The 26,232-nt window shown below is 32.7% G+C and overlaps 1 protein-coding gene across 2 annotated transcripts; it reads left to right on the top strand.

Annotated features, from left to right (window-relative positions):
- The first annotated feature begins 4,773 nt into the window (after nucleotides 1-4,773).
- Nucleotides 4,774-24,862, top strand: LOC105258062 (obg-like ATPase 1). 2 transcript variants are annotated; one of them, XM_011269122.3, is made up of 11 exons: nucleotides 4,774-4,886; nucleotides 7,163-7,344; nucleotides 12,283-12,343; nucleotides 16,652-16,779; nucleotides 18,493-18,668; nucleotides 20,555-20,632; nucleotides 20,731-20,828; nucleotides 20,921-21,061; nucleotides 23,010-23,106; nucleotides 24,474-24,596; nucleotides 24,682-24,862. In XM_011269122.3, exons 2-11 carry the CDS (start codon nucleotides 7,164-7,166, stop codon nucleotides 24,790-24,792), a joined length of 1,194 nt encoding a protein of 397 aa, XP_011267424.1. In that variant the 5' UTR covers nucleotides 4,774-4,886; nucleotide 7,163; the 3' UTR covers nucleotides 24,793-24,862. The 2 variants fall into 2 exon arrangements, with proteins under 2 accessions (XP_011267424.1, XP_019885184.2); XM_020029625.2 differs by lacking the exons at nucleotides 4,774-4,886; nucleotides 7,163-7,344 and adding an exon at nucleotides 11,114-11,900.
- The last annotated feature ends 1,370 nt before the right edge of the window (nucleotides 24,863-26,232 follow it).

Consider the following 26,232-nt stretch of genomic DNA (forward strand, 5'->3'; position numbering starts at 1 on the left):
TCACATAATGTTTGATACATTAATTCGAATTAAAAAGACTTTATTATTATATAAGTTTTGTTTTTTTTTTGCTGAATAAGCGATCTATTATATGTTATTATGTTTACATACGTTCGAGATTTATAAGATGCTCTATCTTTTCTTTTTATATTAATAGAAGAATATTCACGCGAAAATATTCACTTTTTATTTCTCGTATCAGGTGCAAGGTTGGAAAAATTTTATACTCTTTGTATAAAATCCATGTGAAAAACATCTAATGGAAAAAAAACCGGCAAAAATGCATTTCACATAATGTTTGATACATTAATTCGAATTAAAAAGACTTTATTACTATATAAGTTTTGTTTTTTTTTTTTTTTGCTGAATAAGCGATTTATTATATGTTATTATGTTTACATATGTTCGAGCTATATAAGATGTTCTATCTTTTCTTTTTATATTAATAGAAGAATATTCACGCGAAAATATTCACTTTTTATTTCTCGTATCAGGTGCAAGGTTGGAAAAATTTCATACTCTTTGTACAAAATCCATGTGAAAAACATCTAATGGAAAAAAAACCAGCAAAAATGCATTTCACATAATGTTTGATACATTAATTCGAATTAAAAAGACTTTATTATTATATAAGTTTTGTTTTTTTGCTGAATAAGCGATCTATTATATGTTATTATGTTTACATACGTTCGAGATTTATAAGATGCTCTATCTTTTCTTTTTATATTAATAGAAGAATATTCACGCGAAAATATTCACTTTTTATTTCTCGTATCAGGTGCAAGGTTGGAAAAATTTCATACTCTTTGTATAAAATCCATGTGAAAAACATCTAATGGAAAAAAAACCGGCAAAAATGCATTTCACATAATGTTTGATACATTAATTCGAATTTAAAAAACTTTATTACTATATAAGTTTTGTTTTTTTAAACTGAATAAGCGATCTATTATATGTTATTATGTTTACATATGTTCGAGATATATAAGATGCTCTATCTTTTCTTTTTATATTAATAGAAGAATATTCACGCGAAAATATTTTCACTTTTTATTTCTCATATCAGGTGCAAGGTTGGAAAAATTTCATATTCTTTGTATAAAATCCATGTGAAAAACATCTAATGGAAAAAAAACCGGCAAAAAGTCGTTTCGTTTTTATTAAAAATGTCGAAATAAATAGAGAATATTTTTATCTATTCGAATAATTAAATAATAAAATATATTTAATATAAATGAAATAATTGAAAGAGATTACTATAGTAGTTTTTTTTTTAACTGAATAATTATTATAATTCATTAAAGCGAAAATACCTTTCTATAAAATTTACATAAATATATAAATATTTCAGTGTTATATACTAATCACTTTTGTAGTTTTTGTCAATTTATTTCATTAGAATCAGGATCAGTAAAAGCGGAATTTATGGTTTCTTTCACTCATGAATTTTGCCGACCAATCCCGGATTAGTGATACGTAATTATTCGCACAAGTTCATTCGTATCGAACCTGCTACGTACATACATGCGGATATTTCGCAGCGTCACGGACGGTTGGTGAAGTTCCGCCGCGAACACGAGACATTGTCACGAGATTTCGCCGTCGTAAATCTTGGGCGCTATATCGACGTGGCAAAGTGACGCGAATAATATTCACCCGTTGTGGGCTATAGAATACATTCATATATATCGCGGCACGTATCGTGTAGCCTGTCCTGACAGGAAGCGACCGACCGGCTATACACGGCATAACTTGTAGCCGTGTCGTGATAGCGACACTTCATAAACATGGGCTGGCGTCATGTCGTCGTTGTACCAACGCGAAACCCTTTTACACAGCTGATCGTTATCCGTCCACGCCGATGGACATCGACATTGAACATCCGTTTTTTTTATGACCTGTTCTGTGTAAAAGAAAAAAGGAAAAAATTCACTGAAAACTAACTCGTTGAATTTTTGACTTTTAATTCATCATACATTTCCGACTATTCTATTCGAGCATATTTCGTAAAATTATTAATAAGAATTAGCAATAAATCATTTTTTATAATTATATTAATATCTATATGAAGTATTGAAATGTATAACATAGCAGAATAAATAATAGCATATACAACAAAATTTAACTTTTTATATATAATTTAGAGTCTAAAAATATTAAGAAAGGCAAATGTTTAGATAAAAAAATCCATAATAATATTACATTATAATGTAATATTATTATGGACTTTTTATCCAATTGATCTAATTAGAATAATTAGCGGCAAAATATATGGAGTGAGTGAATGGACAATATTAATAAGAAAGGCAAATGTTTGGATAAAAAAATCCATAATAAACATTTGCTTTTCTTGTTAATATTGTCCATAATGATCATAAATAGATTCATTCAATCCATATATTTTGCCGCTAATTACTCTAATTAGATCAATTCTAAAGGAGAAATTTTATAAAAGATATAAAAAAACAATTAAGTAATTTCAGTTCGTACATGATTGCTTTAAATATCATTATTATCGCGTGATTATTTCAATACATTCTTCATATTTACGTTATAAATATGAAGAATGTATTGAAATAATCACGCGACTTCATATTTACGTTATAAATTCGGCTTAAAAATGGTATATTCATATTCATATTATTATTATTATTATTATTATTATTATTATTATTACTATTATTATTATTATTATTATTATCATTATTATTATTATTATTATTATTATTATTATAAAATGTCATGTATTATTTAACCCAATAAACAAAATGTAATAATTCAAATTTTAGAAAAATAAGTGAAAATTTTTACTTTTATGTTGCTGAATCTGCGACGATACATTGCACTGCATCATACAAACATCATAATGAGAAAACTCACCGATACGCCTCTGGTGCTACTATAATTTTCGATTCGTGCCACACCAGATCAATCCTATGATCCTATGATCAGAAATCCTGTGAAAGTACAAATCTATTGAAATAATGGCGATGATAACTTTATGTATTGCTACGATTCAACCGCACATCACATTTTTTAATTTACATCGAGTATAACATCGAGTTTAACTATATCGATATGTACAATCAGGAATACAAAAGCTTATTATACATTAATTAATTTACCTATCAATATAATAACTCAACTTGCGAAAAGAACAGAGACGCGATGATTCCAGTAAAAATTTTCGTTTGTAACTAAATAATTTAGTGGCAAATTTCACTGCGTTGTTTAGGCACTCCTTACATATACACATACACACATCAATATCGATTTTTCTAGAATATAAATCTTCTTATCAAAAATACAAGAGATACGCCACATCAATAATGAATAGATTCACTTACCAGTATATCCTGTGCTCGAGATTAATCCATATAACAATATCAATTATATTAATTATTAATTAATCCGATATAACGATTCAATTCGCGAAAACGAAGAGGCGCGGTCGACTCAGTCAATTGAATTTTTCGGTAGAAACTAAATAATTTAGGCGGCAAACTTCATTGTATATCTATTACGCGTATGACGTATGACCATACAAGTCGATCGCGCCTTTTTGTCTTTACGAATCGAATCGTTATATCGGTGGATTAATTAATAATTAATATACAAGCTTATGAACATTCCAATCATCAAATCGAACAGCTTAGATATATCGGAAGTTTATCAAATGTTTGCGCAACATAAAAGAAAGAGAAATAGCGAACAGATTATGCGTCCTCCTTTTTCTATTAAAAATAAACATAATATTTTCAGAAATAAAAATTATTTTTAAATCTATTATATTTTTGTTTCTTTCAAAAGATTTAAAAATAATAGATTTTCTGTAAAACCTATGTCTATTAAGGAAAAGAATAGTTCTATTCTACCTTTAAGGATGTTTTGTAAAAACATTCTTAAAGGTAGAATAGAACTATTCTTTTCCTTATATTTTCAAAATATTGAGAATTTAATGAAAATTGTACAGAATGTCCTTACATATGTTTAGAATCTTCAGTATAATTTTTAAATCGATTCACTAAAGCGTTCACAAGTTATAAGGATTATAATTTGCACCGATTTAACATGTGTTCTTACGGGAAACGTATAATCACGTCGATTCAAATAACAAAAACACATGGAAATAATATTCAAAATTTGTTTAAAATTTGCAAAAGTTTAGATACAGAGGAAATATTTGGTCAAATAATATTATACAAGTACTAACTGGTTAAAAAGATATTAAATATAATTCAATGAAGTTAGCCATGTATCTGTCACAAGGCGAAATTCTCTGCCAAAAGTTAATCATTTCGATTAACAAAATTTGGAATATTTCAGTAAAAACGCAATAAATATTAAAAAATACATCTCTGCATTGTAGCTAAGATCAAATTGTAATACACAATTTGTTACTCAAAATACACCCACACAATTCCACACAATTTGTTACTCAAAATACACCAAAAGTGGATATTCGTCAATATTGATTTTCAGCTACTTTTTGCTAGGATTGTACATGCAAAACATCCTTAATTCTTTTACATAAAAGAATTCTCTTTTTATTTTACGATGATGCTGAATTGTCATAAATATTCATTGAAAAAGAAAGACATTGACACGCATTCTATATTATTATTATATTATTAATAATTTATTATTAATAATTTACTAATTTATTATTATTAACATTGCGAACGGCGCTATGAGAACTTGTTCAAACTGTTTCATTGACGGAGGGCTTTCGCGTCCTCGCCGATAATGGAAGTTCTGCAATACCAACGGAACCGCCGGTCGAATTCCTGACGTCATATACGTGCCGTGCTCTTCTCTCCGTGTTGTTCAATACGGTTGTGCAGCGATTATTTATATTGTTGGGTGCAAGGCCAGGAACACTCGAGGTATCTGTCAAAGGATAAAATGCCTGTGGAACGGGGGGAGGGCGCGGAGCACACTTGCATGTTTCGATTCGCGGGCGCTTGATTCGGAAAAAGATCGCATATGCGAGGTTGTAATATTCTAATGTAACGAGTCCACGAGTTCCCTCGTGTATCGACGAGCTAGTCGAGCAGCAAAAACGACCAGTCTACTCGACAGCTAAGGACATAGCGTACGTAAGTCGTAAGGAAATTCATTCGCGACAGCTGAAAGTACTCTTTTTCTCGGCGAGCGTTTTCCGGCAGCGAGGCGAAAGGTTAGGTTAGGTTAAGTTAAGTTTTGCGGTGTAGTGCAGTGCGGATAACTGCTTCGCTCACCGGCCGCCGTGCGGCAGCACCGTCGCCGGCACTGATAGCGCGCGTTTCTGCAATCTTTCTTTAATCGATTTATGTTTAATTCTTACTTTCAATTACGTTACTTTGATGTTTGATTTATTATATGAAAATTTCCATGCAATGGTTAGTAGAGAATGGCGGTGGAGTTTCACATAAACGTCACTTAGGAATGCGATATGCCAATATTATTGAATTTTCGACATGCACTGAGGCATTCGAGGTGAGTGACTCGTAGTAACTTCCCAGCAAATACCAAGTAATCAGTTATATAATTGTTACTTACAATTTCCCACTTAATGATATAATTGTTATGTAACAGTTATATAATTGTTAGTTACAATTTTCTACTTAATAATTGTTAGTTACAATTTCCCACTTAATGATATAATTGTTATGTAACAGTTATATAATTGTTAGTTACAATTTCCCACTTAATATAATTGTTATGTAACAGTTATATAATTGTTAGTTACAATTTTCCACTTAATATAATTGTTATATAACAGTTATATAATTGTTATTTACAATTTCCCACTTAATATTAAATTATTATGTAACAATTATATAATTATTAGTTACAATTTCTCACTTAATATAATTGTTATGCTACAGTTATATAATTGTCAGTTACAATTTCCCATTTAATAATATAATTGTTATGTAACAGTTATATAATTGTTAGTTACAGTTTCCCACTTAATAATATAATTTTTATGTAACAGTTATATAACATGTATATTGCTGGGTAGTGTTCAAACATTTTTCATTTAATTTTTCATGTGTTTCATTGTCAACATATGTTCGTCGAGAGTTTTTCGCGACAATAGGATTGAACCCCGATCGGAGTAGCGACGCGAGATCCCCGAGATCTCGTCCATTAACCGCGCGTCTAGCGATCCGCGAAAGCGAAACACGCTGTAAAAGGGGAGGGACGGTCACGCCACGGCGCCAAGGCGGCTCTTCGAGCTCTCGGCTCTCGAGTAGCATCGCGGGCGGAACGCTTCCTCGGGAGAAAAAGAGAGAGAGAGAGAGAGACGCTCCTCCATTATCGTAATTTGCAAATTTCCCCGGGACCGCGATGAAAAACGACGAGGAGAAGAGGGAAAGAATAAAGGAGAGGGCGAAGAGCGCTACGGGGGTGGAAAGAGAAGAGAGGAGAGAAGAGAACGACCGAGGAGGCTCGGCGAGAAGAGAGACCGATGAAAAAGGGGAGAACGAGACGGGGAAGGGAATACAGGGAACCGCGAAGACGGTGGCGGATTGGCGGCCTCAGGCGCGGTTGCGGATTCTCGGCGTGATGCCGGTGATTCGCGGCTTTGGTGCCCAGTAATCCTGCGGCTCCCCGTCCCCCTCCGTCCCCCCCTCTCCCCCGCTATACCCTTCCCTCCCTCGTGGCCCGGCCACGATATTCCACCTCCTCCTCCTCCCTCGTCATCTTTGATGCGACGCGGCAATATGCCGGTATGCGGGGGCGGGACAGGGGGCTCTCAATCTCGCGGTAAACACAGCAATCGCTCGCGATGTGCCGTCCGCATTAATATAATTAGTCACCGCGAGCGATACGCGATACGTGGGGTTGGGAGGGGGAGAGGGGGAGAGATTCCGCTGGAGAGATCTCGCCCTCTCGCTTCGGGCGCCGAAATATCTTGGCATTAAGGATATTTCGGGGGATGCAGGGTACACGTCGGCGACGTGTGCCCCGAGGCACACCGCCACGCTCGTCCACGACAGAAGTCGCCGTCTCCTGTCCGATGTTTTTGTCCATCAACCGATTATGCTCCGTGCCTCGTGCGCGGCACTCGTTCCACAATCCTCCCCGCTTCGCGGAGGAGCTACGGTTTAAATGTTAATTCGGCGTACATGTATGTGTGCGTGTGATATAAAGATCTCGTGTTTTTTCCCAGCATGGCTCCGAAGAAAGCTGAGGAACCTGAGCGGAAGCCGCTCATCGGTCGCGTTGGCACCAACTTGAAAATGGGCATAGTCGGTATACCAAATGTAGGAAAGTCAACTTTCTTCAATGTTCTCACCAAGAGCCAGGCGGCGGCTGAAAATTTTCCCTTCTGCACCATCGATCCTAATGAAAATAAGTATCTTGATATATCTTCAATCCATTTCTTTTGTTTATTTTTATATTTAATATTAATATATAAATATAAGACGAAAATTAAACAATAATAATACTAATACTGCTCGTGTGTTGCAAAGCAATAATAAAAATTCTAGGGCCAATACGAGCTAATTACTAAGGTCTAAATAAAATAAAATCAAATAATTATAAGTTCGTTTAATTAAATAATCACAAAAACGTTTCGACTTTACTTGACTGAGGAAGACTAGGTAAAGTCGAAACGTTTTTGTGATTATTTAATTAAACGAACTTATTTGTTTTTATTTTATTTAGACCTTAGTAATTAGCTCGTATTATTGGCCCTAGAATTTTTATTATTGCTTAATATAAATAACTCTTTTGTTTTTCTCCTTCTCTCTCTATGAATAATTATTTTTATTTTATTCGTACTAATCTTTTTCATTCTATTGACCACATAAATTTTCTTATTTATTTATTGCACATTTATAACGAAATAATAATTTAAATACAGGGTATATAACGTGTAAAGTATATAATGTGTAATTTTATTTAATTATTATTTAATTAATATAAGTAATTCTTTGGTTTTTCTCTTTCTCTTTCTATCGATAATTTTTATCTCATTCTAATCAATCAAACTTTTGATTTTATAAATCAACCACATAAAGTTTCTTATTTATTTATTGCACATAAATGAAATAATAATTTAGGTATAGTGTATGTAAACAATTTCGACTTCGCTTGTTTAATCTTGCTTAAGTTTATATGCAAATGACATAATATCGAATTTAAAATTAATTATTTATGCAAGTTACTAGAAAATTATTTTAAAATGTGCGAGAAGTTCTTAAAAAAATCAGTACAAGAACATGTGGAAAAATTATTTGTCGATGAATCACTTAGCAAGAAAAAGTCCTTTTTGCAATTAACCAAAGATCTTTCGGATTGTTTACGAGATATTCCTGCACCATCGACAATCAAATATCCAAAAGCCAATCTGTATTACGCTTCTGCCGAAGATATACATCCAGCAAAAAGGATTATTAGCGCTTCCAAGTTTTTTGACGAGCAAAAATTTGTATCGCATTTTGCATGTAAGGAACGTTTTATTAATCAGGATTCTAATTTAGAAGATGAAGCTGTAAATTATTATCTTAGAACGGAACCACCGAGTTTCGTTATTTTCGGAAAACCAGGATTACATCGTAGGAACTTGGCCTTAGCAATAGCCGATATTTGGAACTGTGTTTTTATTTCGCCCGTATCGTTAGTTCAGCAAGAGATCGACGCTGGAACCGAGAAAGGCCAATATATGGAAAGGATTTTACGGTCCGGTAAATCTATAAAGCCTAATATCACTATGAATTTGATACGATACAGGATCAAGAAGAGAGATGTCAAACACAGAGGTTACGTTATTGAATGTTTACCATTTATTCCTAGTGTAGACGATATGAACTTTGACAGTTCATCGAGGCCTATTGTAAATATGGATGGCACTTGTCCAGAATTTTGCGAAACCACGACAAGTGAAGAGAACTGCGAGGCATATGAAGATTCAATTACACCTAACAATATAAGATATGAGACGCAATATAAATACGAGCTAGAAATCCGTCGACAGATTGATGAAATGTTTCTTACATGGCCGAGAAAACCTGTGATTATTATTTATCTTGTATGTCCAAAGCGAGATGTTATGAGTAGAAGTGAACATTGGCGTATAGACCTTTCTACAGGAGATATAATCGATACAAATGAATTTGCGCGTCCATTGAACGACGAATCGGACACTTCGTACGATTTTTCTCAAGTTGCAAACGAATCAATTACGGATAATAGAAGATTGGTAAACCGTACATTTGGGGTTGAGATGCAATGTGAGCTTTACGAACGATTGGCGTTACCAGTAATCGACAAATGGGTCCTCGCGCACGATCCTCAATTTGTAATCCGTGTGGATGGTCGTAGCTCGACGCGACGGATACTTCAGATCCTCAAAATACGTTTATGCACTTTAGCATTGCAGCCGTCGATCCTTCCAAAGAGGATGATTGTACAAGATGATGCACATTTTCTGGAAACACCTGCAAAAATAAACTCAAAAAGATCTACAGAAGAAGTCTTCGAGGTTCTGAGGCAAAGAGAAGTCGTGTCACCCGCGTTTCCCTGGAAACTTTCTGCGTGGAAGTTTTATTGCCCCGTCGCATTAGCCCAAGGACGAACCATGAAGGGATTGTCGAAGCACGCGGTAAGATTTTTGAATAAGATTTTTTTTCTATCTTCTGAAGAAGCTGCGAACTTGTTTATCGAAAATCCGCGAACGTTTTTATTGCCACCAAATCCACGACCAGCCTGCAAAATTGCGATATTTGGACCCAAGTACGCTGGCAAATCGCAACTTGGTGCCAGATTGGCGGAGGCTTTTGGCGGAACAGTGATAAATGTTGATGGGATTATGACAAAATTAATTAAACAGCGTGAGGAGTCTTTGAATCAAAAGAACGATTCGAATGTGCAAATTTCATTAGAGCTTATCGATAAATCTGTCGACGAAAAGGCCGATATTATTGTACAGAATATTAAAGAAATACCCGATCTGAAATTGGAAGATGAATTACGAAGGGACGGTGGATATGTCGTGGACGGAATGTGCGTGAATGTTGAAATCTGGCGAAAAATTATCGATGCTGGCATTGTATTTGAACATATCATCGTTTTGTTCGAAAACGAACCGTACGACTACCTGCTGAATAAATTTCGCAATTTTTTTTATCTTGATAATTCTGTGCGCAAAATAGATTACGATATAGAGGCGGGTCAAGAAGAATATAGAATGTTGCGTGAAAATGCAGAACAGGACTATCTTGAACATTTAACACGATTCGCATCGGAATGGATAAAATTTGAGAAAGAAATCCTCGAATTTGAAGGACATCTAATAATATGTAATCTTGCAGATATTCAAGATGCAACGGAATACGTTATAAATCATATCAAAAGCCGCTTCAATGTCTCTGTAAACGCCAGAGAAAAAGATCAAGAGAACGAAACCCAACGGGAAGAAACAGCAGCTGTAGAAATGGAAACAAATTTAGCTACTGCAAATGCTGAAGAAAGAGGAAATGTCATCGACCTTGAAACAGCGGAACAACTTCTCAATTGCGGCTACTTTTTTTTCAGCGCCTTCGGACGATGGTGTCCTGTGCAAGTGTACACCAACAAAATTCCTGTTCAGATGTTTCTACCGATGAAAGCTCGCGGCCGGATTTTCCCGGTTATACGTCATCCCTATATCTATTTTCTTGCCGGCGAAGAAGCGCTTTCCTTATTTCTGAATGATCCCTCCAAGTATCAGACGCTCGACTCCCGTCTATCGCTTATTCCGCTTCGAATCTCCATCATCGGGCCACCGAAGTGTGGAAAAACAACGCTGGCGAGTCGTTTCGCGAAAACGTATGGCATGAAGATAATTACTCCCCTCAAAGCAATGCGTCACATGTTGAAATACTATCCTTGGACCGAGTCAGCGCGTAAGATTGAAGACGAGCTTCGAGCCGGGCGGCCTGCTTCGATCGAATCCATAACGCGTGCCATAGAAATGTTTTCCATAGGGCCACGTGCAGCAACTCAAGGTTATATTCTAGATGATTGTCCTTCGAGTCGTCAGGAAGCCGAGCAACTGGCTCTTTTGGGGATGCAGCCGATGATCATATTTGATCTGAAGGCGGATTTCGAGTTTTGCCTCGAATGTCTCTCTTGGGGTAATCACGTGGAAGCAGAGGAGTCGGTAAATTTCTCTGTCGATCCTTTGTCGCAGCGTTACGAGAAGTGGCAAGTGGGTCAAGCGAGTTTTCGAGACTGGCAGAAGAAGTTCTCGCAAAACGTCATCGAGCTGGACGCTACTAAAAGCAAGTGGTACGTTTGGACTCGCGCAGATCACGCGATGCGCTCCCGATTCGCCGACGTTATCCTTTACTTTAATGAGGCGGATCTGGAGAAGGTTCACAGTCTGAAGCACATGTGCGTGTCACCTTTCGAATTTCGATGGCGACAGAGTCGATACGAATCGTATTGTCCCGTTTGCTTGCGTCTTGAGAAACTCTTGAAAACCTCCGGCCGATTAGTGGATAGTTCAGGAATGGTACAGTTTAGGGAACACTTCTATTGGATATGTCCGCAACATATAGATGCTTTCGTCGAGGATCCGCTGCAGTACGTTTCACCTGCCAATGAAACGTCTCTTCTCGACGAACGACCACGAATACTCGAGGAGGTGGCTGATGCAGAGCACGCTTGCTGGGCGCAACGTCTTCAAGTCGGCGGTTTATGCCCGGTAACTTACGTCGATGGTCTCCCGGATCGCAAGCTGATGCAAGGCAGATCCGATCTGGGTGCTATCTTCAAAGGTAAAGTATTCCTTTTCTGCAGCGAAGAGTGTCGTGAAAAGTTCCTCGCGCAGTACTACAAGTACATTGAAGCGGATATTCCGTTTCCTCGCGAGGTCAAAATGCTGTCAGATATCGATTTCTTGGAGCAAACGATAGCGAGAGTGCTGGTCGAAGCTGTGAATCTAATCGCTGTTTGTCGGCCGAAGATATTCGGTTTATCAGCGGCTGTAAGCGCAGCTATTTACATCGGCGTCTACCTGAAGAGGCATAATACGTCCGAGAAGTTACGCGAGATGGACATTTACGAGGTTGTGAGCGAACGAATGGCAGGACAACACAAAATTATAGAGATTGTCACTAATACCATGAAGAAAAAGATTAATCCCTATGTATCCTTGCCCAAATATCCCAGTTAAATTACATTACACGCCACGTTCGTCGACGTATTTATCTGTCAATTATCTTTAAGTACGTTTCAGGATAATCGTTATTAATCGTTCTAACATTGTTGGAGCTATCTACTTGCTTTTTGTTCCAGCACGTCGTGTTCCGGTACCCGATGCGAGATTCGACTATCTCTGCGAATATTTTAAGCCAGCTAGGTAAGAGGCAGTGAGGAACGTTCTTGAAATACGTTGACGTAGCGGATAAATGTGTATAGCGGAATAAAAGCATATAGTACACCGCCTACAAATGCACCGTTGTGAAGGGAAACGAGTCGGAATAACCGTGGGACATTTCCATACTTCTTCGCTTTTATTCTCGCAAGACGGAAATAGGGAGCCAGGGGGCGATCTGCAATGCAGATCGGTCTGAAATTCGTCTACGAAACGCGAAGTTTCCGTATTCATCGGTGCTACACATTCTTTATTCGCGTTACTACGTGATGCAGCATTCTTAAACGCGAATGACATCAACGTTAGATTTTTTTAAAAATAAAATTATCGAAAAAACAACGTACTTCGAGGATAATATACAGGGTTGGCAAAAAACGTTTTTTTTTCTTTTAAACAAAAAACGTTTTTTTTTTGTTTAAAACAATGTTTTATTTGTGTTTTTAAATAAAGTAAAAAAAAACGTTTTAAACAAGCAAAAAACGCTTAATAACTTTGATCTGTGTAAATATTTAAATTTTTCGCTAGCGTTAAACTGTAAATAACGTTGCCAAAATTGACAATGCTATTAAAAATATAATTAATAAAATAAAAATGATAAGATGGGTATTATTTTAGCAGAATATTTATTTTTGGATATTAAATAACAATCAATACAATAAAGATTACTTAGAAGATATTGACTGACCTTACATTTTACATTTATCATTTTAAATCAATAGTACATAACTCAGCAGGTCAGTAGTTCTAAAAAAAAGTTCTAGTTAATAATATTTAATATATAATACTTTGGTTCCTTTCCTATTCTTAAGTAGCCTCATACTTAAATCTCAACGTAAATTCTAAATAAAAGAAAAAAACCTTAATTCTTCTTTTTAAAAGAAGAACTTTTTTTTAAAACTACTGACCTGCTATGAGTTATGTACTATTAATTTAAAATGTTAAAATGTAAAATGTAAAGTCAGTCAATATTTTCTAAGTAATCTTTATTGTATTGATTGTTATTTAATATCCAAAAATAAATATTCTGCTAAAATAATACCCATCTTATCATTTTTATTTTATTATTTATATTTTTACATCTATATGTTACATAAATATAGATAAAAAACTAAAAACACTAAAACAAAAACTTTTTTGCAACATGCACATCTATTAATTTTTGTTTGTTTTCAATTTTTGTTACAATTTCTTTTTCAAATAATCATATATTTTATTTGCGATATTTTAAACGGTTCTAAACAATAATTTAAAACAGTTTAAAACAAAAATGTTTAAAACAGTGGATACTGTTTTAAACAAGTTTTAATCACACAGTTTTAAACACATTGTTTAAAACATGCCAACTCTGATAATATAATATTGATTTCAAGGGAAAGCTGTAGCAATATTTGATTATGATTGTGTTTGGTGTATTTCAATCTTTTATTATTATTTATTTATTTTTCAATCCATCTCTTCGGCTTTGGATAAGAATGAAAATCAAGACAATTTTTATTATTCATTGATTTCTTAAAATTAAAATTAAAATTAAAATTAAACTTCAGTATTAAATATTACAATTTAATATTAAAAACAAGACGAAAATTAAACAATAATAACACAAATACTGCTCATGTGTTGCAAAGCAATAATAAAAATTCTAGGGCCAATAATACGAACTAATTACTAAGGTTTAAATAAAATAAAAACAAATATTTATAAGTTTGTTTAATTAAATAATCACAAATTTAAAATTTAAAATCCAAAAACCGAATATAGAAACTGAAATAGACTCTAAAATAAAAAATTAAAATTTAAAAAATGTCAAACAATAGACTTAGAATATATCTATCAGTCTCATGTGCAAGAACGTAACGATTCTCTTTACTTGACGAGTCGAGAGTTAGCAGTTAATAAAACTCCTCGGTCGTGCGCCTTTCGTCACTTTGCAAATAATCGAATGGAAATCGTGCTTGCCTGGCGAGCGGATTCGACGTGAATCGAAGCATTGAAAATGCGAAACAGCGCCGGATCAAAGAGCGAGTCGATTCATCCGCGGCCTCTATAGCCCGCCCTATTATCGTATCCCGCGTACTTGTCGTCTCGTTGAAATCGTGTCGGAGCTCGTCCCGACCTCGACTACCGGCACGTGTCGGATGATTCGACGATCCGTGATGAAAGCCGGCTAATACACACCGTCTCTCCCCCCGCTGCCCCCCCATCCAGTGGCCCGTCCACTTTCACCGACGCCTCCCTTCAAAGGCTAATTGTTTAATGAGCCCGCTGGCATTAGCATTTAAATACACCTCGTTGTCACTGTCGTCGTCGTCCCCTCCTCCTCTCCTCCCTGTTGTCATTCTGCGCGCGTGCATCACGTGGCATATGCCTCCGACCTTTATAATCGCGATCATCCGTGATCTCCGTTTCGAAGGGAATCAACGTGTGGATGCGAAGAGCGAAATAATACCGTTCGCATGCAACGACTGATCATACATTTGCGCTCAAAAGTAAATATTTAGTCTGACGCGATAATTTATTGCTATTTGTTATCGTTGAAATATATTAAGTTCTATTATTGTTTTGTGAAATTCAAGAAATTTATTAACAAATTATATTAGATACTAATTAAAAACTAAGTTCCCGCCGTTTTTTACTTGAAAAATGCATTTATTTCAATAAGAAAATGAATTAATATATTAATCAAAATTATATATTAATAATATATTAATATATTAATCAAATAATATATTAATATATTAATCAAAATATAATCCTTTGTTTTCTATGACTTTTTCCTATTTTTTTTGCAAAAGTTGGATTCCGCGACGATAGAACGTCTTGTTTTCTAAAGCAATTTATTGATCGATGCATTTTTGGACTTCTTCGTAATTGGAGAAGTGTGTATCGGCGAGCACGTTGCATTGATAGGAAAAGATGATAATCCGATGGGGCCAAGTCTGAAGAATAGGTTGGTGGAGGAGAACTTCGCATTCGAGCTCCAATAGTATTTCTTTTACGATTCTTGCAATATGAGGTCGCGCGTTATCATACAAAAGAATCATTTTATATCGATTACTGGCCTTTTTCGCATCAATTCAATTCAATCAGTTTAATTCTTGTTGGTAGTGATCAGCCATGACTGTTTCAGAAATCAATCGATGAGCTTTAGCTGCAGTTTTACTTAAATCAAAGCAGTGAAGAAATGTCGGAAAAACAACTTATCACGTTTCATTTTAAGGATGTTTTGTACCTATTTTCAAAATATTGAGAATTCAATGAAAATTGTACAGAATGTCCTTACATATATTTAGAATCTTCAGCACAATTTTTAAATCGATTCACTAAAGCATTCACAAGTTATAAGGATTTTAATTTGCACCGAATTAACATGTGTTCTTATAGAAAACGTATAATCACGTCGATTCAAATGACAAAAACACATGGAAAAAAATTCAGAATTTGTTTAAAATTTGCAAAAGTTTAGATACAGAGGAAATATTTGGTCAAATAATATTATACAAGTACTAACTGGTTAAAAAGATATTAAATATAATTGAAGTTAGCCATGTATCTGTCACAAGGCGAAATTCTCTGCCAAAAGTTAATCATTTCGATTAACAAAATTCGGAATATTTCAGTAAAAACGCAATAAATATTAAAAAATATGTCTCTGCACTGTAGCTAAGATTAAATTGTAATATTCCACACAATTTCTCATAATACACTAAAAGTGGATATTTGTCAATATTGATTTTCAGCTACTTTTTGCTGGGATTGTACATACAAAACATCCTTAAATCGATTAAAAAATATATTTCTTTCACAAAAAATGAATCTTTGCGCACTCAATTTTATTGACAAAGCCTAACTTTACTACATTTGCAGCTGGAGCCATTTAATTATGAGCAGCGGAAACTTAGTTATTCCTAATACATGTACGGTATTTAATCATGAAAGTCATCTGTATCATTTTTCAGTGTATTTTTTGTATCTTTCAGGTAAGTTCTATACTTGCAATGAATTCATGATGTTGCACGCATTGTCCGAAGATTTAGAAATATCGGAGAAGTAAGAAAACGATTTGATGAATTTATCTTAAATAGAAACTTTTAATTGATCCGAAATCTCTGCAACTTATCTGAAAGGTGGAAGAGAGCGCTGAAAAATGATTACTTTTATGATTGAACTGTACATGTATTTCTTAATAAACACTTAATCTCATAAAATATAGTGGAAAACTTATTTATACACTTATTGTACGATTTACTTTCCTGTCAAAAATATGCGTAATTATAAATTTGGATTTTTTTCTAGTAAAGTTCCGGCCTTCCTGCACGTGATGGACATTGCAGGATTAGTAAAGGGTGCTGCTGAGGGACAGGGCTTAGGAAATAACTTTCTCTCTCACATTGGAGCTTGCGATGGCATATTTCATCTTTGCCGTAAGTGCTATCTATAACATCGTTGTTCGTTATTTGTCTCCCATTTATATCCCGTTTTAATGTTTGCGCTAACGTACGGAGCGTCCCTGCGTAAATAAATGAATCGCACGTGTATTTCGAATACGGAAATCGCAATAAAAGCGATTATAACGAGAAATTTTTGTCGATGAGATGGAGAGATTAGATTCTGAACTGATTTATTTATTTACTTCGCGTGTACTCGTTGAACGTATAGTCGCGGACGCGAGCTTATTTTTACGACACACATACATTTATCCTGCTGGTTAACACGTGCTGCGAACACGTGTTATGATCATCGTTAACTATTTTCCTGGAAGTGCATTACATTATTGTTCTTCACAATAATGCAAATCGTCCTATGCTTATCTCTTGGCAGGTATATCTATGTACAGTGTTTGCTGTAGATAATTTCAAAATTATCTAGATAAAGATAAAGATAAAAATCCGTAAATTTATCTTAGATGAGATAAAGATGATTTTGCTTTTATTTAATCTAGATGAAAGAGATGATTATTGCGATAATCTAGATAATTATCTAGATATTTTTGTTTATTTTATAAGACTATAAATATTTGTAAAAAATGTGAGGCAAATTATAAATGGGATATTAAAATCATAAACATATATTCTTTCTCTTTTCCTAAAGAATATTTAAATAATAACAAAAAAGTATATAAATGATATGATAAATATTTATTTATTAATTTATATTTATATATTTATAATATATTTATAATATAATATAATAATCAATGTGTAACAATACATATATCATTTTTATAAAATATACATTAATGCACTGCACAAATTTAAGTAAAACAAGTACAAGATAAAGTATATTTGTAATATTATTTTCCAAATAAATATATTTTAGATATTTTAGATAGATTTTTAGAAGCTTGCATGGAAAACTCTTTTGCATAATGAAAATGTCATCTTAGATAATTTTTAGATAAGATGACATATTTTTTATTTAAGATAAAGATAAAGATACTTTGTATTTCTTCATCTAGTTAAAGATAAAGATGATCCATATCTTTATCTAGATAATTATCTAGATAATTTTATCTAGATACCAGCAAACACTGTCTATGTATCATATAAACAAATAGAATAAAAATTAAAAATTGAAATAAAAATATACAAAAAATCCTATTTGTTACTCACAATTTGTATTTTGTTGCTAGTGGATATTTGATGTGAAATTTAAAAATTATGTTAGAGTTTTTGGCCTCTTTGTAGCAAACATTCAATTGGAAATTGAGGAATTTAATTCAGATTTCTTTTTTGTGTGACAATATTTTATAATTCATCACATATAATAAAATCTACGGTATATCCGCAGAAGTGATTAACACACATACTTAACATCATTTTAATGTAACACATAGTAATTCACTAAATAGGTGTTGATTCGTTCAGGGGGAACCGTGCGATTGTTAGGTATATATTACATTCGTACTGAGAATAACATTTTCGAGGTACTTTTGCCGGTTAATACGTCTTGGCAGACCGCCGACAGGTGGTAATTTTTTCAATTAAACCGACCCGGCAATTTTCGCGTGGCGGCAGCTCGCTTAAATAGTCGACATGCGAGCTTCGCATTCAGGCGAATGTTACAATATTTCCAGTGGCAATTCCAACTTAAATACTTTTTTATACTCGAGATCTATTTATTCGTATTTTTTTCAGGTGTCTTCGAGGATGACGATGTCACTCACGTGGAGGGCGATGTCAATCCCGTGAGAGATCTCGATATTATTAGCGAGGAGTTACGATTGAAAGATATCGAATTCTTGAATACGCATCTCGAAAAGCTTGAGAAGCTTGTAATTCGTGGTAATGATAAGAAGCTGAAACCTGAATATGTAAGTAATTATATTTCATACACACAAGTAATAAAGTAGAATAATTTTTTTGAGGAAGAAATCAGCTTCGATATAAAAATATTGTTTAATAAAAATATTATTATAATAATATTAAAAATATTATTAAATAAAAATATATATTATTAAATTACTACTTATTTATAGTTATTATATATATTATTAAATAAAAATATTATTATAATAAAAATATTTTATAAAAATATTATTTTGACGATTAAAAGAGTATATGTACATAAAGCTGTTATTATGAAAATTTTGTATTATTTGAAACTATCTTTTTATTCTTAAAAATTATCTTTAATACATGTTATACATTTTTACATTTTTTTTACATTTTTTTACATGGAAAACCTGTACTGTATATTTTGCATTATAATCGATATGACGTAACTGACTCCTATATAGTGACATATATTAACTGCGTTGTTTGAGCTATCGCGATAATTCCGTAGGAAAATGCAGATGTTTCGAAAATTGCTGTTCTTAACAACGTTTATGCACGCCCAATCGACCCATTTTCATCGATGCGTAAATAAAAGCTCGTTAAATGCGGACAAACAAACGCGATATCGCACTGGATTCAAATCACACGATTTGCGTTTGATGCGCTCGTTTATCTTTCTCTTGATATAACGGTTCATTGTTTATCTATTTATGCATTTCTGTCAGGTATTATACAGTTATATCGTGAAGAACATTGAGCATATATCTTATAATTTTGGATATTTTAAATTATAAAGACACATTTTTTCTTTGATTATATTATTTCCAATCAATCTCATTAAGCATTATTTGTCACAAGAACAAATAATATAAGAATAAAATAATATATAATATAAAATATATATATAAATATATAATAAAATATATATATAATATAAAATAAAATAATATAAAAAATATAAAAATAAAAATAATACAAAATAAAAAATAATACAAAATAAAAATAATTAAAAAATAATATAAAATATTTCTTTTTTTATTCTTCCTCATTTAGTGTTCATACACTAGGATATTTATAAAAGATTACAATATTTTGAAAAGATATAAACAGTAATAATTATCTTAACTTATATGATAAAGATTATGTTAAATATTATTTTAAGCAATTGTGTTCAGTATTAGAAAAAAATTGTCAATAAAATCGAGGCAAGACAATATAAGATAAGATTTAAGTTTTCAATACCAATACAATATTTTTAGAATATTGTTTTAAGTCTTGGGCAACCCTAGTTGATACGTGACGCATGAACGTTTAGCAAGTACAGTTACAGCCCCCTCGTCAAGACCAACTACAAAATTACCGAGAAAATTAAGAGAACGCGGGCGAAGCAAAGAATTCCTGGAACGAGTCGATCGTTGGATTACCCTCCTTCCGTGGATTGACCCATGGCAATTACCCATCTCCCTCTCGTTCTCGACTTTGCAATTTGGCAAAAGTTTTCGAGAATTCGAAGCTACCTTTTCGTCTCTTCTTTCTCTTTCTCTTGATAGAATTAATGGGATCACGCGTGCTTGGCTAGCCAGTACGATCCTCTAATCACGATGCGATCGCAAAATTATCCTATTCAATGGTCCGCGTTCGTGCATCCTGAATGCCTGGCGAAATCGATGAATGACGAAGTCGTTGCAAGATACAAAACAGTTACGCAATAGAAGATTCAATAAAAATTTTTAATTTAATAAATTATCTTAATATCACTAATCAGTTAATCAAAGGATCATTGGAAATAATGTAATCGATCAAAACTAGCCAGAATTTTTGTTTATTAATTACTAAAAAAAATTAATTATTAAAAAAATTTTATTTATTAATTACTAAAAAAAATTAATTACTAAAAAAATTGTTCATCTAAATTTTGCAGGAAACGCTTTTGAAGGTGAAGGGGGTTTTAACGGATGACAAGAAACATATCAGGTTCGCCGATTGGAGTAGCAATGATGTGAGTTTAAGCAATTTGGATATTTCTGTATTTTATTTATTAAAAGTTTTCTTTAATTTCATATTTTATTTTACAAGAAAATTTTTCTGAAATTTCAGGTCGAGGTACTGAACAAATATTTGTTTCTCACGTCAAAGCCAATTCTATATTTGGTGAATCTGTCAGAAAAAGATTACATACGCAAAAAGAACAAATGGTATACATTTTATAAATAACGATTAAATAAATATTGCCACCTAGTATTATTACTTTATATAAGTCTGTTACATTTTTTTATTTATTTAACAGGTTAATCAAGATAAAGGAATGGGTTGATAAGAATGATCCGGGTGCGGTGTTAATTCCGTTCAGCGGCATCTTCGAAAACAAGATTCTTGACATGGACGAGGCGGAACGCACAAAATACTTCGAGGAACACAAAGTCACCAGGTTGGTATCAGCTCCCATGGTCCGTTATAACGATTATTATGTTTATCCTGTGAATGTTTGTGGCTTGTGTCGCGCTCGCAAATGAGAGGGTTTAACCGTACGTCCCTTCCCGCCACCTTCCTTGAATCCGGTGAGATTCGCATACGTCGCACGTGAATTTACCAGTCGGCGAGGAAGCACCGCAAGATTGTAGGAAAAAAAAATTAGACGTAAAATCCGGCGAAAGCGTCCCTCCTCCTCAACCAAACTCGAGTTCCCACACATTTAGCTATGCACCGAGTTATCCTCTAACGGTAATAATAATGTGGTTGGGGTCCAGCCAGCGTCTAGACTCCGTCCCACTCTCACTTCTACGTGGGTCGGCTAATAAAAACCGTAGCTTCGACGTGGCACATTATATTTTTACGAACGGCTATTCAAATTCTTGCAAAATTGCATAAAAACTCCCGCTCTCGCGGGCATAATCGAGGAGGTGGGTGGAGCGAGAGAAGTAATCGGTTCGGAGGTTCGGCAATTCGATCAGTTAGTGGATCATTCGTACCCCAGGGCTCCCTTGTATTGCACATGGTAGATTCGTGTAACTTGCATATCTACAGGGTGGCCCCGAACGTTCCAGCCGGACTTTGAGATCTTATAGGAAATTTAATTCTGAACAAAAAATTTCCCATAAACATGAGTCGAAAAATGCTTCCTCAAGAAGTTATTGCTCAAAAACCTTTGATAAAGGAAGAGCATAAGGTGAAAAGAAAATAAAACTAAATAAATTTCGTAAAAAAACGATAAAAATAAAGAATAAAAATCTTTTTCTTTTATGAAAATAAAATAAAAGTTAGTTAAAAAAAATTATTTTATTACTATAAAAGAAAAAGATTTTTAAATAAAATTGATAAAAGATTTTTATTTTTATCGTTTTTTTCAAGAAATTTATTTAATTTCATTTTATTTTTATAAAAGAAATATTTTATTTTTATATTATATTATATTATATTATATTTTATTATATTATATTTTATTTTTCTAAAAGAAAACGATTTTTAAATAAAATTGATAAATAGATTTTTATTTTTTATTTTTATCGTTTTTTTCAAGAAATTTATTTAGTATTTTTTTTATTTCACTTTCTTTTCATCTTTTGCTCTTCCTTTATCAGAGGTTTTTGAGTGATAACTTCTTAAGAAAGCATTTTTCGACCCATGTTTATCGGAAATTTTTTGTTCAGAATTAAATTTCCTATAAGATCTCAAAGTCTGGCTGGAACGTTCGGGGCCACCCTGTATAATCTCATAATCAACCTCATTAAGCTATTGTCTATTATATATCTAATATTAAAAAATATCTTAATAAATAGAAAAGAAACATAAGTATTAGTAAATATTTAGCGATAGAAGATAATAGAATTTAATAGAAGAAATAAAGAGAAATATGAAGAAAATAATAGAAGAAATAGCGAAATAGATTTGAGATATTTCCTACGATTTATGTTTTGGTTGAGACTCTCATAGTGTGAATAGGAGAGAATCTACAATACCTAAATTTGCTTAATGATCGGAGGATACAAATGGAGGGACGAAAGATACGGTGATTTTATTTTGAGACCGCAGATATAACTGAGGCGCCGCTGGAATAGGTCTCCGCTAGAGTTAGAATGATAAAATTGCGGTATTAAGTCGTTCGCCTTTATGTGTATTCTCTGAACTCTGGGACTTTCATCAAGCCCATCGCGCGTTCCACTTGCGCTAACCCGTCATTAGACGATATTTGGCCCGAGACAATCTTATTCCACAATGCGGCGCACTTCTTGAACGCGGACGCGCATTATTTTTTTATAATTCGAAAAATAAAAAATGTGTGTTGTGTGTTGTTTGATAACAAATAACTCACCTATTTTTCAGTAAGTAAACATCCTTTCTAATCTCTTATGTCTTAATCTATATTTTTTCTTGTTTAGTGCGCTTGACAAAATTATTGTACAAGGATACAAGGCGTTAAACTTGCAATATTTCTTTACGGCCGGTCACGATGAAGTTAAGGCATGGACAATCCAAGTAAGCACAGATAAGAATTAAGATAATGAAGGAAATGTAATAAATAGAGTGTAATAAAGATTGTATATAATTGTTTATTAGATTACATGATAAAATTTTATATTATATATCATATTAAAATAAGAATATATATAATTAAATATATATAAAGAATATATATATATATATATATATATATATATATATATATATATATATATACACACACAGGGTGTCCCAAAAGTCCCGGACCGGTCGAATATTTCATAAACTATGCACTTTAGAAAGAAATGTTTCAGACAAAAGTTGTATGGCTTGAAGGGGGCCATCAGATAGTGGCAATGATTTGACATGAGAGAGTCATTTGTAAGTCACGTGAAGATCACCGTCAATTTCTTAAATGGATCTCCCTATTTTTTATTAAATATTCTGGTAGCTCACGTCGAGAGCTTTCCAAAACACTATAATTAAGTTTTTATTAAGTACTTTCCGAATTATAAGGCTTGAAATCATTTATTAATTTTACATAAACGTAAAATATCTTGTAAAATATTCATTTTTCGATTATCTTACCTTAATACTTTTATGTACAAAATAATGAGAGGAATCAATTGGTGTAAAGAAAAAACATAGTTGCTTTTAAGAAAAAAATATGTAATTTGCAATTAACAATTACATATTTTTTTTAAAACAACTATGTGTTCCTCTCATTATTTTGTACATAAAAGTATTAAGGTAATCGAAAAATGAATATTTTACTAGATATTTTATGGTTTATGCAAAATTAAGAAATGATTTCAAGCTTCATAACTCGAAAAGTACTCAATGAAGAAATACTTTATTATAGTGTTTTGGAAAGCTCTCGAGATGAGCTACACGAATATGTAATAAAAAATAGGGGGTTCCATTTAAGAAATTGAAGGTGACCTTTACGTCACCTTTAAATGACTCTCCAAGGTCAAATCATTGCCACTATCTGATGGCCCTCTTCAAGCCATACAACTTTTGTCTGAAACATTTCTTTCTAAAGTGCATACTTTATGAAATATTCGACCGGTCCGGGACTTTTGGGACACCATGTATATATATATATATATATATATATATATATATATATATATAATATTATAAATTATATTATATATAATATTATTTTAATATTATATAAATTTATTTTATATAATATTATTTTAATATTATATAAATTTATATATATTTAGATATGTACATGTATTAATATAAGAGAAAAAATTATATATTATATATATTATATATTATATATTATTATCTCTTCTTTATTGCAGTAAGCTATATGATATTAGTTAAAATATTGTTTATATAAAATTTACTTTAATATAATATAATTTTGCATTACTCGTGTTTTACAGAAAGGTACAAGAGCACCTCAAGCTGCTGGAAAGATTCATACAGATTTCGAAAAAGGATTCATTATGGCAGAAGTGATGAAATTCGAAGACTTCAAAAACGAAGGCTCGGAAGCCGCAGTAAAGGTATTTGAAACAACTTTTCATATTAAGCAAGATTAGATAATAAATTTTCCCTACATTTATTATATATTTTTTATTTTGTCATTAGGCTGCAGGAAAGTACAGACAACAAGGGCGTGCTTACGTAGTCGAAGACGGTGATATTATTTTCTTCAAATTTAATGCAGGTGCCGGATTAAAAGACGCGAAAAAGAAGTGATGGCACGCATTTCTCATGTTGTTGCTCGTCCATCTGTACCTCAACATGATTCTGTTATCCTGTTGTACGCATCATCCCCGCGTCAATTAATCCAACTCATTTCTCGATTCTCCCCGACTTTTTCATTCATGTATACACGTCAACGCGAAAATGATAGTGATGACAATTATTTTTATATTCTATAGTCATCTAAGTCATACAGAATTAATCGCGTACGTGCTCATGATATATTTCAGTGATATTTTATTGGAGTAATATTTAATGTTTTTTTTGTTCAAAATTATATGCATAAAATAATGCACTCATATCCACATGATTCTTTTACAAGTAATGAAGAAGAAGAAGAAAACCGCATTTTCATATTCATTACTATGTACATAATTAATAGATTTAAGCAACTAAGTTGCATTCTGCACTTTTTGTCTTTGGTGTAAAAATGCGCGAATGAGAAAGAAAAGAAAAAGAACGGGGACGATATGTACGTAAAACATTTCTTTGTACGCTTCTGTATTTATTCAATGACTATTAAACTTATAGATTGGCATAAAAAGATTTTTTAATAATCTCACAAGTTTACCGTTCGGTAAATCTGGTCATCAAGTTTTATTTTTCTTTTGAATAAAAAATTTTAAATACATATTTGTGAAAGCAATTGCATCGACTGAGGTGAATTCTATTCTATTTATACCTTTTTTTCAATATCTATATTTATATTATTTCTCTCTTTTCGATAGTATACTATATATCATTTTCAATAACACTTTTTGATCAATTTTCTGTGATATTTTTAAAAATACATCTCTAATGCGATAAAATATATTGTTATAAACTATCAATTCTAAGCATTGTGCTGATATTTCGATATAGAAATAATTTTTAAAAGATATACTAATAAATGTGAAAATATATAATTTTTTTTTACATCTTATATAAGAATACAAACAATATCTTGTAAAAATAGTAAATTGATAAAGGCAACAAAAAATCAAATAGATTCAGCATGATTACAAATCAGGAATCTAATATTTTAATTTTACATATAGTAACTATAGTGCATCTATTTGTTATTAATGTTTTGCAAATATATTGATATGATTGCAAATATATTATTGACACGATTTATTAGCGTGTCTAAACGATCTTTATGTATTTTTATGAAAATTTATTTTGTATATAATTTGCAAAGAATTTGCTGGGTACATATCTTGTCTTAGTGTTACCCACTGAGAGATTTTGTAGAATGGCTACGTAGTTCGTTAGTTGTATTTTAAAATCAGAGGCGTCTCGATCACAGTTCGCGCCAAAAAAGAACGTCGGTAACAATGCATTTTAAATGTAATAAAGAAAAAGAAAAAACCCTTCTTTTTCTCATAGACAGTGTTTGCTGGTATCTAGATAAAATTATCTAGATAATCATCTAGATAAATAAATGGATTATCT

This window comes from Camponotus floridanus, unplaced genomic scaffold (assembly GCF_003227725.1).
Source record: "Camponotus floridanus strain SB8 unplaced genomic scaffold, Cflo_v7.5 scaffold36, whole genome shotgun sequence".
Lineage (NCBI taxonomy): Eukaryota > Metazoa > Arthropoda > Insecta > Hymenoptera > Formicidae > Camponotus > Camponotus floridanus.